Here is an 18,779-nt window from a genome sequence, read left to right on the forward strand (position 1 = left end):
GCTTGTCGACATTAAGAACAAGACTTAAAAAATCAAATCATCACCTAAGTTGTACCCAGATGCATAAGATTTTTTAAGTGGGCAAAGACTGTTTAAGTGGGCAAACGTATGTATTGTTTCCTAATTTCTGATTATTTGAATTTGTGACTTAAAATTTTTGCTGCAAGGTATTTTCCACCTGAAATGTAGAGATGAATTGCAAAGTGATTAAGGCATGGATTCAAGATGCTTTAGTCCTCATGACAGATTGGTGTGTGGGCTTGATAACTGCAGTTATCTCCAAGATATGTCTAAGCCATGAAATGAAGCCCAGCACAGAGATGCCTGAAGTCCTGAGCGATGAAGTCCATTCAGGGCAGGACAGGGCTGGGGGATTACTTGTGCACAGCACCTGTAGCGTGGTCGAACAGCCCTGGCCAGTCCCTCGCAGCAGTGTGGAAATGCTTGGCATCAGGCTGTGTTTGCCTCGTAGATCGGGATGAAAGGATCACTTGCATAGTCTGGGTGAAAGGTTTGAACTCGGGGCTGAAAAGCTATTGATGCGTGAGTTTGGTCTGTTCAATTCTTTTAACTTCTAAGTGAGAAGTTTCTTGTTGTTACTAAGATCTTTGCCATTTCTTTTGTCTGTTCAAGCTGCAGCTTGCAGTTCTCCAGTAATGTTGGCAAGCAGGTTATTTCTAGTACATGAAATAAGCTGAGGAACCATGAATTAACAGTCGATATTGATCTTGGTCTCAGTTTTCTTGCTGTTTCTTGTCCCATTTAGTGAAGCGTAAAGTGGTTTTCAAATGCCCCATTCAGATCTGCAGCGCTGTCCGCCCCTTCGTACTCCCACTGCGGAGGCGTAAATAATCACCCGAGGAATGGGACACAAGGGACTTGAGATCCGAGTGCCTCGCTCCATAGCAGTAGCAGCACAATGCAGCTAAATTTCCCTTGTGTGGTGTTTGTCTTAATTACTGTTTTTTGTTATGTGCAGAAATTTGGCCTTTTTTAACACAACAGTGTTTTAGTCTAAAAATGTGCAGTGTGACTTTTTTTTTTTTTTTTATGAAGAAGCAACCACCCTCATTAAGTATCATCTTTATAAGTCTTAACACAAAAGCAATTAGTATTCAGGCTAAGGATAAAATATGTTTTATGTGTTGAAGATCTTATGGAGTTGGCTGCTACATTATAGCTTTATTGTAAAAGCAAATAGATGGCATTTTCTTTTCCTGCCTGCCTACCTGTACTTCTGGTGACCGCAGGTGGGACACTTTCAGTTGAGTGACAATGATGTCAAAAAGCAGAGGAATTGCAGAAGTTTAAGCAATGGTTAGATGGAACTAATATAAGAAAATATAAATACAATTTTGAACAAAATACAAGGAAAGCATTCCCAATCCAACCTTCTTTTAAGTGTCAGTTGATTTTGTTTCTCAAGGGATATGATGAAATTCCACTCCTTAACAATTTAAAAGTAAATGATGTAGCAATGGACTGCATAGAGGGGCGGAGGTAATTTTTTTTCTGTGTACCTGTCCCCAAGGCCCCTAGGTGTGTTCCATTGAGGTGTAAGTTGTAAATGGGATATTTATTTATTTCTAATAGGCTGGAGAACAAAAAGGCTTGTATCAGATGTGGTGTCAGAAGAGAAAATGCATTTCTCTAATGTAGTCACTGGAGTAAATGGTTACTTACCTTGTCCCATGGCAGGAATATTAAGAGTTTTTCACCCTGACTCATGTTAGGTAACCGGGGCCAATCTGTTAACAGCACTCCCCTGTGCTGCATCTTAATGACATGGTGTCCAGCAAAAACTGAACCTGGGTCAAAAATGGAGCAAACAGAGCACCGTGAACCCGTCAGAATGGACGGGCACTGCACGGAGAGCTCAAGGAGGAGACAACCGTGTCTGGGAGACAGGCAGCTTAACAAGTCCTCAAAAACCGAAATCTTCCAGAGCAGCCAATGCATCAGGCCCAGAGGTGTTGAGCACCCTCTGCATATCCCACTTGGATCAGGACGGGATTGAAAGCCAAAGGAAACTCATCCACGAATGGAATCAACTTTGAGTCACATGAAAGTGCCACTCAGAAAAAGCAGATTTTTTGGGGGCAGAAAAAGGCTATTGAGAGACTCCTCTGATTGTTGCATCACAGATCTACTGGTACTGGTACTACTTACCCGTGTAAGAAATAACCATCTGAAAACAAGATTACCATAAGGGATGGACTTGACTTTGAAAAGGACAGAATTTCTGCTGGGCTACCAAAAATTCTGCTTCTTAAATGAAAAAGTCAGTTTAAAGAAGAAAAAAAAGGCTAATTAATAGCATCAAACTTTCAGTAAATGGTGTAGAAAAAATCTGCTTGAAATAAATGTGGAGGTAGCTGCAACGTGATGGTATCCAGTGAACAGCGAGGTGTTGTGTACCCTAAGAGCATGTGTTTGTAAAAAGTGGGTGGTTCTTTGCGCAAGCACACAGAAATGCTTCCACGTTTATACATCTCAGAAGCCAAACTCTCACAAAGAATGGTATTTCCTTGAATGCTGGTAACTGTGTTAAGATAAGCTCTAGAGCGTGATAGCAGCTTCAAAATAGAGACCCTCTCTCAGGATAGGTCCTGAAGCTATTGACTATTCAAGAGTAGTGGATAGAATGAGTTAATATAGGCACTTGCTTATGTGTCAGTTAAACTCTGTGCAGTTTAAATAATCAATAAGTTTTAATTAACCTCAATCTAAAACAGTTTCTTCAAGAATTTAATGATCTGTTTAGGACTAATAAGTGTTAGAGAGCCTCACGTACTTCTGGAAATACAGACACTGCAATGAGTGGAGTTAGTTCTGAGAAATGAAATACTGGAGTAAGGCCATTAAACACACTCCTTCCTCCTTGACATGAAAAGCGACAGAAGGACAAGAAGGCAGCCTATAATTAAAACAGCGATGGCATCCAGAATCACTCATAGCACTTAAGAAAATAGTTGCATAAAGAACTGTTTTGGGAACAATGAGTATCTGTGTCAGTTGAGAGTCGCTTAGAGTAAAATCGGTTAATGTCAGATTCTCTGGAAATTGTTTAATCAATTCTGATGGGGACAGAAGAGGCAGAAATGAGATTGAGAGGTCATCTATGGGGATTTCCATGCTAGACTTTCTCTATGAATATTTTATGAATCAGCTGTATGAGTCTGTGGCAGTTTTTGTTTCCTTGTTATTTTTTTTCTAATCTCTTATTTTATTCTGTTTGTATTTGATCTTCAAAAGGGAAAGATGGTGTTGGAGGAGTGCCCCGAGAACAGTGTCTTTTCCTACCCCTGCGGACTCTTGCATTGTGACCCACCCTGTCTTACTGGTGCTGGGGAAAAAAGTCCAGTCTTGCTATTGTGCAGCATTAATTTGTTCTAACAACAAATTAAGAAGAATTTCTTAATTAAGAAACAAGATTTCTTTAAGGAAATCTTCCAGAATGGGCATGTAGAGGTGGAAGGCAGATGTGTTTTTTGATGCTGCCTCATGTCCTTGTCATTACACAGCACCGCAGCAGCTAATTAGTTTTTTTCTTTCTTTCTTTCATGTTTGTGTCACGGTGGTGGTGGGATGAAGTGTTTAGATACCATGCACTCTGCAATAACTGACTTTTGTGTGGCATCTTCTGAGGATAGGGGCACGTGGCCCAGTCATTACACGAAATGTGAGAGCCTATGGAAGTTTTTGCATTACCTCTCTGCTCTTGCAATTGGGCTTAATGGAAAGGAAGCCCGGAAGGAATTGATTAGCCTGTGCACACAATCATTGTAATTCCACATTTCTTCATGCTTAGGTGGCTAAAGCTGACCACCTTTGCAGGGGTGATGCACACACTGTGCAGTGAAACGTTTTCACCCTGCAGTAAATGTACTTTCATTTTTTTGGTCTGCTTTTATCTCTAAATGTATTTTAGTAATCAAAGGCTGGGTTGTCACCTTATATAAAACAGTGTAGTATTATTTACATTGATTTTTTTTTCTGAAATAGATGTGTTTTTAGAGCAGCTTAGAATGACAATTAAGTGATTAGAGCGTAGAGAGGGTGAAGTTGTATAATAGCAGAGAGACATAATGAGTAAACTGTAATTTTACTTCTAATAGACTAGAAAAGGTCTGATGCCACAACCCAAAATTAAATCAAGCTTTCACTCAAGCATAACATTCAGAGGAGTAATAACAATCTGCACTGTTTTTGCAGTTTACATCCATATACAACGTTTGCTGGTGTTGTGCTTACTTCGTGTTGGATTAATTTAATTGAAGGAGGTTGTGTGGTTTGTGCTGGACATACCACACCGCTTGAGCGCCTGCTCCAGGTTAGGGAAGGTCAGATGATACAGCTGATGGTGGAGCTTTCCTCCTGGTGCAGACCAGCTGACACCATCACAAATCCTCTTGTCCCTTCTTCCATCAAAATAGGCTCTACTGGCAAAAGGACTTGCTTTCACTGATGGAAAAATGCATTTAAAAGTCGTTCTCTGCCCGGTGTTTTTATGCTCGTAAAAGCTTCTTTTGTTCATTTGGGTTGTTTATGCATAGTTTCTGTATTGCTTTCACTCTGGCTGTTTGTCTACTCTTGGAGACCACTGTGTGTGTTACAGAGGTGTCAAAATTTGTGTCAGTTCTTCCAGTGAATTTACAGAGAGAAGTGAAAGGTACTTTAAAGCCTGAATACACAGGAGGTGTTATACTGCTTAAATCTATGCCACACTTTTGTGCAGGGTAAACCTACCTGAGGACACTGCCCACACCTTTTAATGTTTAGCCTAAATTTTCTATTTCTTACTTTTACTCTGTAGTTCTTAGGATAACCATCAATACTAAAGAAATATCTCCCCATCCTGCCCATTCTGCACATCTTCCCAGATGATTAGCCTGTCCCTAGACCTTTTATTGTCTCTGTTTTGGTATGATGTTTGAACCATTCAGTTTTTGTATGGCTTTCTCCCAATTTATCCTTGCACCCATCCCCTAAAGCAGAGAAATTGCATCTTTCCATTTTTTTTTCCGGCTTGCTAGTGTCATTCAAATTCTGAAACACAAAAACCTGGACGCAGTGTTCCAGATGTGGTCAGATGAAGAGAGATTTCCTGTGACTTGGTGTTTCTATGCTGACCTCCCCACATCCTGGTGGTCTGGCTGCCTCATCGCAGTGCACTGCTATAGGAAGCAACTCCTGTGGCTTTTTTCCATGATATATGTTCTTGGCCAGTGTTAATTTTTGTAGGCAAGCTGGAGAATCATTGATCTGCTTTCGGATAGTGCCTCGACCACCCATGGTGCTAGCATCACTTCTGAAGCAGCTAACATGTCCCATGCAGCCCCAGTGCCACCGAGGTCGTGCTGACAGAGCTGTGATCACAAGGAGTACAGTGTGGGGATACACCCACTTTATTGTTTCCCATTCAAAGAAAAGAAATGTGGAAAATTGCCTTAGGTAAAATCTGAGTTGTGAGGACCCACCAGGGATGTTACAAAAAACAGACAGGGTAACTTCAGCTTGAGCTGTCCTGTGTGATTATTTTTTTATTATTATTTGCAGTGCCATAAAATTCCTACTCAACCTATCTATGCTCAAATTCCTGCAGAGAGGAAGCAAATGGAGTACATTTATTTCTGAAGTTGTCTTTAGAGTTTCTTGTTGAATCAATGTGTACTTTGCAGTCATGGTGATCAGCATTGCTGGGAAGCTGAATGGGCATTTTGCTCTGGGGGACACCAGCACTGCCAAAGAGTGCTGGTTTCCGTGTGAGCAGAGCCTCTGTCTGTGCTTCACGTGTGCCACAACCATGTGAATTTTGTGCCAGTCCTTTGGTCGGTGGCTGACTTCGTGGCACAAAACGCAGGGGGTTTACATGCCAGAAACCTGATGGTCACTTCTTTTTTCCTAAGCAGGTTAGATGACCATGAGCAACACCTTCCCCTTTGGAGGCACTGCACTTTGGTGGGACTAAAGATGCTAAGTGCAAAATACTTCAAAGGGCTGCTCTGAAAAAGTATGGCCTTCTTTTGATGTGACTTGATATCCAAAGAACAATATTTGGTGGTCATTTAACTACACCTGATCAGTTATCTAAGCAAGATCAGTCAATGTTGGTATATTTTAGAAACAGCAATATCATTTCCATGACTAGTACACCCCCTGATGTACGCAAATGGGGATTCAATCTGCTAATAATGTATTCTTCTTCAAAGCTTTACGACTATTTCATAAAAATGTATCCTGATAAGTAACGCACAGTTGGTGTGCAGCTCTGAATGCCATTCCCCCCGTCATGGATGAGACATGAATACGAAATTTCAGCAAGCCTGGAACTGATAACACAGCAAAGGAGATCACAAATGGGTGTCCGTGAAGACATTCACACTTTTTGTGGTGAAATTAAATCTACAAAAATGAATTAACGTCCTATTTTTGTCTATCAATATTCACTGCTTGGTCATAAGATATTTTACAGAGCCTGGGGCCTGAAAAGCAGCTTGGAACAAAAGTTCCTTTTTTGGGGGGGGGCTCGTCATGGTAGTTTTAATGTACTGCACCACTTGCAAAAAGTGAGGAATGTTGCCTTGCTGCTGCCCCCCCACCATGTCCTGCACTTTTCACCAGGTCCCCAGACCCCACTGATGGTCTTGCAGTGTGGAAGGGCTGGCAAGGATGGACAGGATGGCACCAGCCAGGGGCAGGTGACAGTTGGGCATGTTGCCTTAGGGCAGATGTGAGATCATTGGCTTTAGCCCAGACTGATTCAGCTTTTTGCCTTCTCTGGGTGTCTTCTGCTCTTCACACCTCCTGCCTGGAGGATGCAGAGTCTAAAGGGAGGTTTTCTCAGTGCCTTACAAGGTGGTTGGAGGCATTCTGCAGTGACCACCGTGGCAGAAGGCCACAACCTTTATTTACACCACATTCCTTTCCGCACAGATGGTCTCATGGTCTTGTAATCCCACCAAGGTGACTTGCAGAGTTTCTTAGGACAGTTCTGCAATTGATAGTCCCAACTGAAAGCAGTCCAAGGAGGGAAAGCAGTAAATCCTGGCTTTGGTTTGCTTAAGCTGCTGTGTACTTCCTCTGCAAAGAGATGAATCACACCTGAGCAACACTTTTAATTGTATTTGTTTAGTTAAAGTGGATGGTTGGTAGATACCATGGGTAAATCTGTAAGTTTTCCTTCTTTAGTGTCAGTATCCAGTAAGTGTGAATTTACCCCGTGTCCACTGGGATGGAAAGGAAGTTCATCCCAAAATATGGGAAATGCCTAGCTGAGCATCAGCTGTGTTTCCCATTTTAGGCTCGCAGTAGCTGGTGATGCAGATGACTCTTAGCTAGTTCAGCTTCCCTGATCTGCATCCGAAGGCATCTCACATTGTTCCTGTCTCCTCCTTCCCAGTCCGTTGCTTTACCTGCCAGTCCATACTGTCTCCTACAATTCCTTGCTCTTCATAAACCAGTCACATTACTCACATCTTTATTTGCAGAGATAAACACAAACTCTAGAAGCCATCAGATGACACCATTTCTCAAAGGAGTGTGTGGTTATTTATACTTTACTTCTTTCCTCCATACTTATTAACAAACTTGGAAGGCCATGGAAACTCGGGGGTGAGATGTGTTGTTTTTTCCATGTGTTTCTAGTCTCTGCTTTTTTGAAAGAGACATAAGCAAAGCTGCAGGTTTTCAACTCCGACACAGAGTGTCTGCAGCCTGCGAGCCTGTCGCGGTGTCTCTCGGTTTTGCCCCTCTGTCGTGCAGCCACAGACGTGAGGTGTTCAAGGAAGCTGATGGCAGCAGCACTCCTGAGAGGGAGCTGCATTTGGCATCTTTTAATCCTCTGCCCACTGCGAGCTATAAGATGGAGACCTCTTGATAGGGCCTATCCATCCACCTCCTCTGCATGTGCGAAGAGCCCTGTGCATTGGAGACATCGCAATCTTTGGGGACAGGAGCAGCCTGGGGGACCCTGGCTGTCCCAGCCCCCTTTCCCATGCCAGCAGCACGTGGCGCTGTGGGCACGGGCCAGCTCTGCTATCTCCAAAGCCCTCAGCTCCATCAGAGTTAATGATGCAGATTAAGAGAAGATTTAATACCCTTAAGCCCCTGTGGGATTCCCATGGGTCCAAGCCAGCTATTTGTCTTTGGATTGCTGCTGATTTGTTATCTGAATTAGATTCCACTTGAAATGAGCATCCCGTTGCTTCAGGCACTGTGATGTATATGTGAAAAGAGATAGTCCCCATCCCAGTGTTTCATGGAGCAGAAGGGGCCCTGAAGGTTTGCTGCCTGCGAGGTGCTCACCTTGGGTAGTGTAACTTAGTGTAACTCTTCTGGTGTTGGACCTTGTCTGAGCTGCTGATACCTAATTCAAGAGCAAGATGATCTTTGCCTTCATGCCAGGCTTTTTGTGTAAGTCTGGGTGCTGGGGTCTCATTCAGCTCTGACTTGTCTTCATCGGGTTTGCTGAGGATTAGGAAGTGCTGCTTGCCAAAGCTCCGTTGCTTCAGACAGGGAAGAGGAATTTCTGTGCCAGGGCCTCCCACATCCATACCCAGCCTGCTCACTGTCCTGCTGTATCGCTCTTCGGAAGTTCTTTTGTTTGTCTTGGTGCAATATTCCTGTCTGGTAAATCAGGATACTAGAAGGTTTATATGATGCTTTTAGAAATCTGGAAATGACATTGTCTAGTCTGGATTTTGTAAAGAAATACTTCTGTTTGTTCTGCTGTAGCTTGGCTTGAGTTAAGGGAGATTTCCTAGTAACTGTCTGGCCTTAAGGATGCACCTGTGTGTGTGGTGATGCTTGACAAAGGCTGTGGTCTTGTAGGGTCTCCCACCCTGTGTTTCTCTAGGGCACACAGTGCGTAGGATAAGCACTTCTGTTGCACATACAGTTTCAGAGAGGGTGTTGCTAGCATCGCTGTGGAAGAAGTGCTCTAATTGTCTAGTGGGGAGCTGTGATAAAGGCAATAAACTTGCTAGTAATTAGTGACGTTATAATAGCTATGCATTTATCAGCAATCTGTCAAATTTTTCAGGTGGCATAAGACATAAATTAGATTAGCTAATACCATAACGAACTGTCAGGGACTTCCGAAAGATTTAGCCAAGCCAGATGAGTGTGCAACGTGATGACATATAAAATGTGCCATCAATAAAACCAGAAGACTTGCACTGAAGGCAACAAATGGGGCTGCTCAGGTCACTTGACTGTGAACTAATTGCAGTAGCTCAGGAAAGGGATCAGATATCTGATTCCTGTTACTGTGTACCAGAAATCCACAAAGCAAACAAGTACATTTAACAAATGTCAAAACCGGTTGAGGAAATACTTGTTCACTCACTGCAAAATTAACCAGGGGCATTCTGTGCCATAACGCTCCATTGAGCTTGCAGATTTTGGAAACTGGCAAAGTCGGGGTGCCTACATGTGACTGGCAAATAATGTAAGTGCAGCTGCTGTCCTTGTGACCTGCAAGGGCACATTGACAGAGACCTCACTGGACAAGGTAAATTCCTGGCAGCTGTAGGAAGCAGGACAGAAGGGGTGCTGCAGCCCAGCTGTGTCTCATAGCCAGCACTGAGTCCCCCAGAAGCCAAGCCTACTCTCCATTCCTGCTTGCGAACCACTAAAACTTCCTTCCCCCTCTGCTTTCCAAGCTTTTATTGTGTGGTTTTTCAGCCGCATGAAAATTTTTGGATTTTTTTCTCACTGCACTGAGAAAGGGAAAAAAAAAAAGTGTATATGGCTAAAAAGAATTGTCAGATATTTGCAGCAGCAAATAGTAAAAATTAAACCTCCTAAAACCTGCAAAGGAATAAATGCTTCATGGTTTTAGGTTTCAACAAAGTTCAAGGGAAAGAGTTAAGACAAAGCTTTCTCCAGGTTCATGTTACCCTGCCTCCTGACAGCGGCAGTCTGCTCTGGGGCCATCATGTCTCTGAAGCTGGTACTGCTCCTGGCAGCCAGCAGATACTGCCAGGGCTCTGCCAGCTCCTCTTGCTCTGAAAGGTATTTGTAGTGGTTGCAGGAAGTTCAACAAATGTGCATTTGCTAGTGGAACACAGCAAATAAGCCTTAAGAAAATGCATCAGATAACGGAATTCTTGTCCTTTCATGTGTCTGTTTGAAAGAACAATTTTCCAAATTAGTCTCTGAGCTCGTAATGGCCAGTTAGCCTCCCAGGTTTCAAATCATCTCAGTATTAGATTGGAACCGTGACACCATAGGAGGTTTAAGTTGCTAACTACAGGATTATGAATTCCACAATGCTCTGGAAGGGAGGCGCAGACTTGCTGACACAAACTCCAACTGTGGCTATTAGACGAATCTGGTTACAGCAACCACTATGGAGCAGGAAGGTTCCTCGTCCAGGGTAAATCTTCACGTGAAATGAGCTGTCATTGATTTGTCTTTCTGATGCAAATCATACGAGCATATTAGATCCGCAGAGAAACCAGCTTCATATTGAAGTAATTATCTCCACAAACATATTATAGCCTTCAATGTAGACAGATGCCATTTGCAGCAGCCTTCTCCTGTGTTGTGGCAATATCACCTACCTTGCTTTCTCCTTGTTTGGGTTCGTATTTCTTCAGGTCACCTCTCCTTTTCTGTTTCCCTGCTCTCCCTGTGTGCTTTGTGAGGTGTAGAAAAATATCTGTATTGAAGGATGGCTTAGTCTCACAGAGTGTCAGATAAACTGCAATGCCTAATTTCAGATTAAATCACGTGTCACTTTTTATCCAGGAAAAGCCGGCCCTGATAGCTTTAATGAGGCCGACAGAGGGACTGTGGGACACAAAGGACTTACTTAGAGGTTTCCATGTGAGAGTGTAATTAAGGGTAGTGCAAGTACAAGACTGATAAAGGAGCAATTTCATTTTTTAAATGGCAAGGTGATTACCAGCATAATGACAGAAGGAAAGGAGGGGCAGAAGGAAGCCTGAAATATGAATTGGAACAGGAGAAGGGGGATCAGGATTCCTGAGTTCCTTTTGTTGCTTTCCTGTTAAATCACTGACTGACTGAAGGAGGGTCACTGGCCAGTCTAACCATTAATTATGGGTAGCCTGATACTGGTATCTGTAAGGTTAAATGGAGGTAGCTGGACATCCTGGGATGGAGGCTGGCAGTCAGTGTGTGCTCTTCACACACCAGCTCAGTCCTCTCTGGCCAAATAACAAGAGCCTTGTCATTTTTATTTAGTTATTTTTATTTTTATTTTTTGTGTGTGTGGGTAGATGGCATTGCTGTGGCTTCAGTTACAGGAGATAGAGTGCATGGGAGTATCTGGGCTGCCAGATGACCCTGGTTATGGTCTGGAGAACTTGTGAAGCAAAAGGACAGAAACACAAGCTGTTCCCCCACATGCAGCTGTTGGCACCAAGACCTGGTTATGCTGGTGCTTCAGCCAGCATTCCAGGCTTGAATGGGGCTATCTATACACCCATTTTTCCCCTCTTCTCTAGCTTGTATCTGAACCTGCTTAGAAGATCTGCAACCTCATCACCTTCATGTGTGAGCAACTCATCATCTTGTAAGCATCTGTTCACATCTCTCTGAAGCAGAGATGTGGCCATGACCCCATTTTACGGATGGGAGTCTGAGTCAGAGAGACAAGGATCTGGCTGGAGAGAAAAGGTTTAGTCCAGACCTTATGTTTACCAGGTGGCACCCAGGAAAATTATGAATTTCACGTGAAGTAGGTGCCCTGAACAGCCACGTGGAATTTAAATTACTTGTACACTTCCTAAATGAATGAAATGAAATGGAGCCAAGGCCACGTGCTTTCTGCCTGGGTGAGAGATGAAAGGGTTCACGCAGTTCGATTTCCCCACCTTTAAATCCACACTTCGGGTAACTGGGGTGTGATTTTCTGGGATGTGTCCTGTGCAGACCATGTCACTATCATCATCTCAGTTCAGGGCCAGATTCATGATCTTTGTGTATAGTTTACTCAGTTTTATTATTATTATTTTTTTACATTATAAGTACATTTTTTATTTTTAAAGCATTTACTATACTTTCACATATTTAAGCACTCAAGCTACACTTCATAGTTTGCACTGCTGTTCCTATTCAGTTTATCTTCAGACTGGCTGCTGTTTTTCCCCTTTCTGGTTTAGCGTTTATTGGGCAGGTACTAGAGGGTGACTGATGATGGTGTGTGTCTTCAGGTCCCCTATTAAGATGCTCTAGAAAGCCTTATTTTCAAGTGTGGATGTTCAGAGCTTTTGGAAGACTAGATATATTTCATACTGGATAGCAAAATAAGTTACAAGAAGTACCACACTTCAACAATTTGTTCTCTTAAAAATCTGAGGGGGGCGATTTTGTGTTACCTTATTCTTTTGCTGCAAGTACAGGAAATTATAGACTCCATTTGCTAAGCTGCAGGAGGCTAAATGATTTGTCTCACCTGAAAATATTTTTCAAACCTGCATCATGCAGCCTTCCCTACGTGCTAAAGCATGGACAGAAAATAAATGAATATATAATGTGAAGGAAGGATGACCAATCTTATTCTCTTGGGTGAACCTGTTATGATATTGTGCCAAAGATGAAAGAGCCTTGAGTTTACAGTCATTGCATTTAGTGCTAGAATAATAATTTTTAAAAAAGGATGTTTTCTTGTTTTGTGTCCATTCTGGGTGTTTCTCGCTCTGGCAGGAGCCTGCGCAGGGACCCCAGCTCGCAGCGCAGCATCGTGGTCCTTTCAGATGGCTTTTGTGTTGCCCCAGTGAGTGTGGAAGGTCGTGTCACAAGAAATTTATCCGGGATGTATTTTCTCAGTACTTCACAGAGTACAGTGACAGACTGTGCATATTTTAAAACGCAGCACAGGCTGCGAGATGATTCAGGCCACCGGGCTGGACTGTGACATATATTACTCAGACTGTTATGAGTGTCTCAGTTCGTGTTTGAGGATGGGGAAAATGAGGACATTTGGGTGACCTTGTGACTTGACCTCAGACTTTGGGCTATTTGTCTGTACAGAGAGGCAGATGTAAGACATTAAAAATAAATAAATAAAAATAATAGAAGAGGAAAAAGGCCTCTGGGCAAAAGCTTTTCAAGATATGTTGAATTTAGCCTAATTACCCAGAGATAGTAAATGGTAAATGAGACTGGTGGTGTCAATAACATGCTGAATGAATCCAGGAAAATTGTGTCTACTTTTGAGGTGGGAATCTTCTTTTTTTTTTTTTTTTTTTTTTTTATCATGACACCTGTTGCTCATAGGTACAAATCAAACGAAGAGTATGTGTATGTGCGAGGCCGTGGAAGAGGGAAGTATGTTTGTGAGGAGTGTGGAATTCGCTGCAAGAAACCCAGCATGCTGAAGAAACACATTCGCACGCACACAGACGTCAGGCCATATGTCTGCAAGTACTGTAACTTTGCTTTTAAAACCAAAGGTAAGAGACAGTCAGCTCCTAGCTCCTCTGCTCAGTATATTGACTTACAGGCCTTCCTGGGGACGCTTGTGAAGGGGAAGGGAAGGCCTTCCCAGGGTCTGGAAAACCCCCAGAGCCAGAGGGAGGGGGATGAGGGAGTCTTAAATGGGCTGAAATTTTCCGAAGAGGAGCAGCCCTGCCATAAGCTGATGTGCATCCTACTGAGCCATGGCACAGAGCACTGGCTGCCCCTGCCAGCCTGCAACGTGTCTGCTCCATCCTCTTGGTGTTTCTTAAAGGGAAAAATCATGAAATACAGCTTCACTGGTAGGGGTTTGTGAGCAAAACCACCCCAGAATGAGAGCAGAGATCTCCTGGGTACAGGCAAACATCCCTGACCAAGCACCTGCAGACAGTCTTTGGGTGGCTTTTTATGCTCGTGCTCTCAAGATCGGTATTTGCGCTGCACATTTTCATCCTTCGCAGTTGCATGTAGCTTCAACATTTTCTATTTCATATCAGTAGACTTTTTCTCTAAAGACCTCCATCCCAGGACATCTAGTCATTAATGATCCACAATCTCACCACTGCCAGCTGTTCTTCACAAGCACCCTCTATCATTGCTTCAATTCAAAAGTGAACTTGTGCGAGTAGACTCTATTAAGAAGATGGAAAAAAAAAAGGCCAACAAAAAAAAATATATATATATATATACTGTGGGTAAAGTTGTCAAGAGTGCCAGAAGTGCCCAGGTCCTTTGATTTCTCGTGAGTCTGGCACTGTGGGTTTCACAGTTCTCCTCTCCATCTTTGGCTGCATCAGGTCTCACAATAAAGATGCTGAGTTTGCTGTCTTAATTATAGTTTGACGTACATATGAAAAGTCCATCATCTATAGCTCCATCATTGCAAATCTCAGAAAATAACACAGCTGGGATAGTTAATTTCGCAACAATATTGTCATCCCCCAAAAACCACTGTTACCCAAGAAAGAGGCACGGCATGGACGTGGGAGGAGGCACGGGGTGCTACGTGGACTATGGCACGCCTGAGTCTGCACCTCGGTGCTAGAAAAGTGCCCCTGAGGCCGGATGAATCAGGGTGGGCAGCACCCGGAGCTGACAGCTTGTTGGTTAAGCTGGCGGGTCATTTCTGGGTAACAGTGTGTTGGTAATCAGCAAACATTTGGGAGCATGGGGAAGTGATACTGTATTTGAGGTCAGATTCTCATCAGACACATGCAGCAGACCCAAGTGACAGTTCTTCTTTTCCCTCCCAGCCTGGAGCTGGACCTGATCCATTACTTTCTCTTTCCCTCTTGCTTCTGTTTGTTCCGAGGTTTTCCTTTGAGAGGTGAATCCATTCAGCCTCTTCCGTCACCTCACTTTGCTCTCCATCATGCTTCTGTTAGGCTTTTGTCCAGGATGCTGAGATCAAACCATTCTTCTCACCATCTTTCCAGCTGCTTTGCTCTCCATCTCTGCTCCCTTGAAGCGCACAAACTGTCAGCACTGACTGTGCTGATTGCACGCTGCAAATAGGTGCTTGCCTCCGAAGGACCTCCCTTCTTCAGCTTTGCAGGAAACTTGTGAGGAAGGTAGCATGGAAATGCTTCCTTCCAAAAAATAAAAAAATAAAAAAAATCACAAATCACTCTGGGATTTTAATGCAAAACTGTTTGCATATGGATGCATGAGGGGGCAGAACTTCCCTGGACTTCCCTGGATTAGCAATTTTAGGACAAATAATTGCATGATGGTAACTTGGAATTGCATGAAAAAGGCTCTCTGCTGGAGGGGGGGAAGGGAGGTCACAGTCAGAGCCCTGGCTATGTCCTACAGGCATGCTTATACCCCACATAACTTTGCAGCACTTGGATAAAATCTGTTTGCTTTGCTGATGGAAGCACCTTTGAAACTGTTGCTGGAAAGCAAGAAAAAAAATCAGTCTTGTGTGCTGATAACGTCGTCAGTTAAAGCCCAGCTGCAGCACAATTGCAGTCGGTGATGGAGTCCGAAGCAGAGGTCCAGGAGGTTTGCAGAACTAGAGGTTTCACAGCTTATTTTGCAGACATCTGGGAGAAGTTTGTTTGGGCCCTGAGTCGTTCGGGTCCCCCTTCCTGGTGAGCAGTTTTGCAACCACAGTTAACTGCAGAATGGAGAAGCTGGAGCTCTTGCTACTGGAGTGCACTTGCGAAAATATAAGCTGAGCTGAAGCTCTTTTAGAAATCAGCTTTCCAAGGTTAATTTTAGCCTTCAGCATAAACTCGAGGGGGATATCTATGGAGCTGTCTTCATTTTGGCTGTGGTAGATCTCTCCAGCATGATCTAATGCTCTAAACTCTCAAGCAGGCTGGAAGCAGTTTAATGTTTTTTTTCTTATTATTTTTAATGAGGATTTTTATCTGGTTACCCCTCTCTCCTCTGTATCTGTGTTCCAAAAGCAGGGAAAACTTTTGCAAAAGAAAGAGCTTTAAGTATTTTCCCCTTTTCACTAATTATGCTATTTGTATGCTTTTTGTGTATTTCTTTCATCGTAAGCAAAGCTGCTTCTTTGAATTAGAGAACTGCAAGGAAATGTTTTTTTTTTCATTGTTATTATATTGAAGCCAATCTATGAGATGATTTTATTTATTTATTTATTTGTGTGTGTGATCGCTTAGTTGATGGAAACAGCAGCCTTGGAAATTTGGTTGGTAAAGATTTATTTGATTTTACACTTCTGGACCAGATATAAACGTGCCTTTTACTGTGTTCTCTAGTTCCACTGTAGCAGCACTCTCCCCGAAGGTTTGTTACTACAGCCTCAAAGAGGTTGTTTAAAGAAGTTAAGCAGCTTTTTCATTGTTTTCTTACCAGGAAGGAAATGGAGAAGATGCAGTCTAACAGTTTTCCCCCTCACGAAGGTCAGGGAGAGCTTTTTCCTTGACCTGCTTCCCAGAGGGGATGCAGGAGCCAAGATCCGTCCCTCCATGTGCCTTGCCTCCAGACCCTTTCTGCGCTCCTCCCCGGGTGACCCGGGGATGGGGACAGTGCTGGCCATTGAATCCCTCCCTGTAGGCATTATCCTCCCAAACAGCTATTTTCTGCTCTCGTTCAGACTCACATCATGTCACATCAAGCAATCCAGCTTGAGATTTCTTAAAATTTCTGGAAAAACTGCACGGAGCAGCACGCTGTGTCCACGCTGCTGCCTTGCTCAGAGGTCAGAGGGACAGGGAGCTTCATATTAATTTAAGAGGTGCTTGTGTGAAGGACACCGGTGCCTGTTGGCTGAAGATATCCTTTTGATAGTCTAGTCCACTCACAGTTTCCAGACACCAGACTTCTCCATGTCCTCAGCCATAGTCTTCCTTTAATAAATTAGTTTGCAGTTCCTTAAATCAGCACATGGCAGGCACTGAGGTTATTGAACATGTTAATATATTAAATGCTTTACCCCCTCAGCCCTTAAAGGCAAGGTTATGGCTGCACAGTTTATTATTATTACTGCTCTAGCAGACTCAGCGCTCTGCTAAGCCTCCTCTGGAAACTACAGAGCAGGTCCAACTGGCGGAAAGCTCTGCAAGAATTAACTGCTGTTATAGCAGGGCAGATTGATATATAGATTGCAAAAATGTCCCTGCACCCTGTGCATGCTGGGACCCTTCTTGACCAGCTAGGGAGAGGGAAAGGGTGCGAGCATCTCGTGCTGGGAGTCCCCTCTGCTCCTAGGGATGCCACCCAGCTCTGACGAGGGGATGAGGGAGGATTAGCTGCAGGAATTTGCTGCCTTACGCAATGTGGCGTGAGACATGTCGCTGGGAACAGAAAACGACCCAGTGGTCCAGACAGGAGGAGAAACACAGGTCTCTTTAACTTACCATGGGGGAAAAAAAAAAAAAAAAAAAGAAAAAGGCTGAAAGTCAGAGACTGGCAAATTCAAGTGAAATATTAGCTGTCTTTTTTTTTTTTTTTTTCTTTTTAAGTGCAGCTATTAAACCTTAGCACAAGCCTCAGTGGGAAACGTGCTAATTCTCTCTATTTTGAAATCTGCAAATCCAGCCTGGGTACCTTTCTGGAAGATTAGTTTTTGGCTAACACAAGCTGATGGGCTTGATCCAGAAGATGGTTGGTATTTTATAGCCTGTATCAATGCAGCCAGGCAGGCTAGAAGTTCAAATTCTCTCCTTTAATCTGTAAGTCAATACATATAAAAGATAATAACAAAATTTTAAGAAATTGAGTTATTTTGCCCAATAAATTATCTAAATTAAAGCTTTTCTTCTTCAAGAGTCTCAATAGGGGACATTATCTCCATGCAGAGACCTAAATCAAGGCCTGTGCATTATTTAAGTCACACGTAACACCTACTTCAAGGGTTTATCTGGGACGAAGAGTATTGACCTATTGCTTATCCTCCATGTGTGAATGCATCTCACAGCAAAATAGGAGTCTGCTAGTGACAGAGTAGCTGTTGCTCTCCTTGCATACTACCTTAAAAGAAGGATATGAGAAAAGCTTAAGTCCTGGAAAGTAAAGAATATTTGTATCACAATGTCGCCTTGGATGCTGAGATCCTGCAGTTGGTTATTTTTTGGATTTTATTGTTGTTGTTAAATTATTCACATTTAACAGGACAAATAGAAAGTATGGTGTATGCCCAATATGGACAAGATATTTTTTCCAGGAATCTTAAAGTTTTTTTCCCCTACTTTTCATTTTAACTCCACCACCTTTAAAATATTATAGCGGATGTTCTGAAAATTTAATTTGCCTCTTTGAATTTAAATGGCGAATCGTTTCTAGCCCCTCTTAAACTGCTTTTGGAACACTGGAGTTTCAGCTTTCTCAAAACAACATAAGTATTTAAGCTGCTTTAAGTCCAGAATATGACCTCGCAGCAGAGTTTAAGCAGCCTGCAATACACAGTTATAAGCAGGCATAAGAGAGAACCCATCTCTGTGCTGGCACTGCATGTGCTGCTCCAGTGCAGCAGAGGGTGGCGTGGTGGTGGTGGGGGTTCACCATTTCCAATGGTTTAGATATAATCTGTTGATTTTCAATCTGGGAACTTCTTGCTGAACCTTGGGAAGGACCACTTACCTGCCTAGGATTCAGTGTGACTGTTCTATTTAAATCCAGCCTCCACACCTGCTGCTATTGCTCCTTCAAATATGATTTTTTTATTGTTTCCAAGGAAGCAATGTTGTTGTTATTATTATTGTTATTATTATTATTTAGGTTAGGAACCAGAACTCAGCAAGACAACAAGTAGCTGTGAGTCCATCCTTATAGGATTCATGTCCAGTTAGGTAAAACAATTTTGATTTTACTGGAAATTTGCTGAAGGACTTCAGCATTTAATCCTGCCCACATTAATTAAGGGGTCTTAA

General features: G+C 43.0%; 1 protein-coding gene across 11 annotated transcripts in view; it reads left to right on the forward strand.

Moving 5' to 3' along the window:
• Positions 1-18,779, forward strand: part of HIVEP3 (HIVEP zinc finger 3) — a 254,857-nt gene that overhangs the window by 220,228 nt on the left and 15,850 nt on the right. For all 11 annotated transcript variants that reach the window (XR_007709111.1, XM_050715102.1, XM_035565061.2 and 8 more), the window contains one exon: positions 13,252-13,427. Coding sequence is in view for 10 of the 11 variants with exons in the window: in XM_050715102.1 (XP_050571059.1) it covers positions 13,252-13,427 (176 nt within the window). In the remaining variant the exon portion in view is untranslated. The remainder of the gene's footprint in view (positions 1-13,251; positions 13,428-18,779) is intronic.

Source organism: Cygnus atratus, chromosome 23, assembly GCF_013377495.2.
Source record: "Cygnus atratus isolate AKBS03 ecotype Queensland, Australia chromosome 23, CAtr_DNAZoo_HiC_assembly, whole genome shotgun sequence".
In the NCBI taxonomy this organism is placed as follows: Eukaryota; Metazoa; Chordata; class Aves; order Anseriformes; family Anatidae; genus Cygnus; species Cygnus atratus.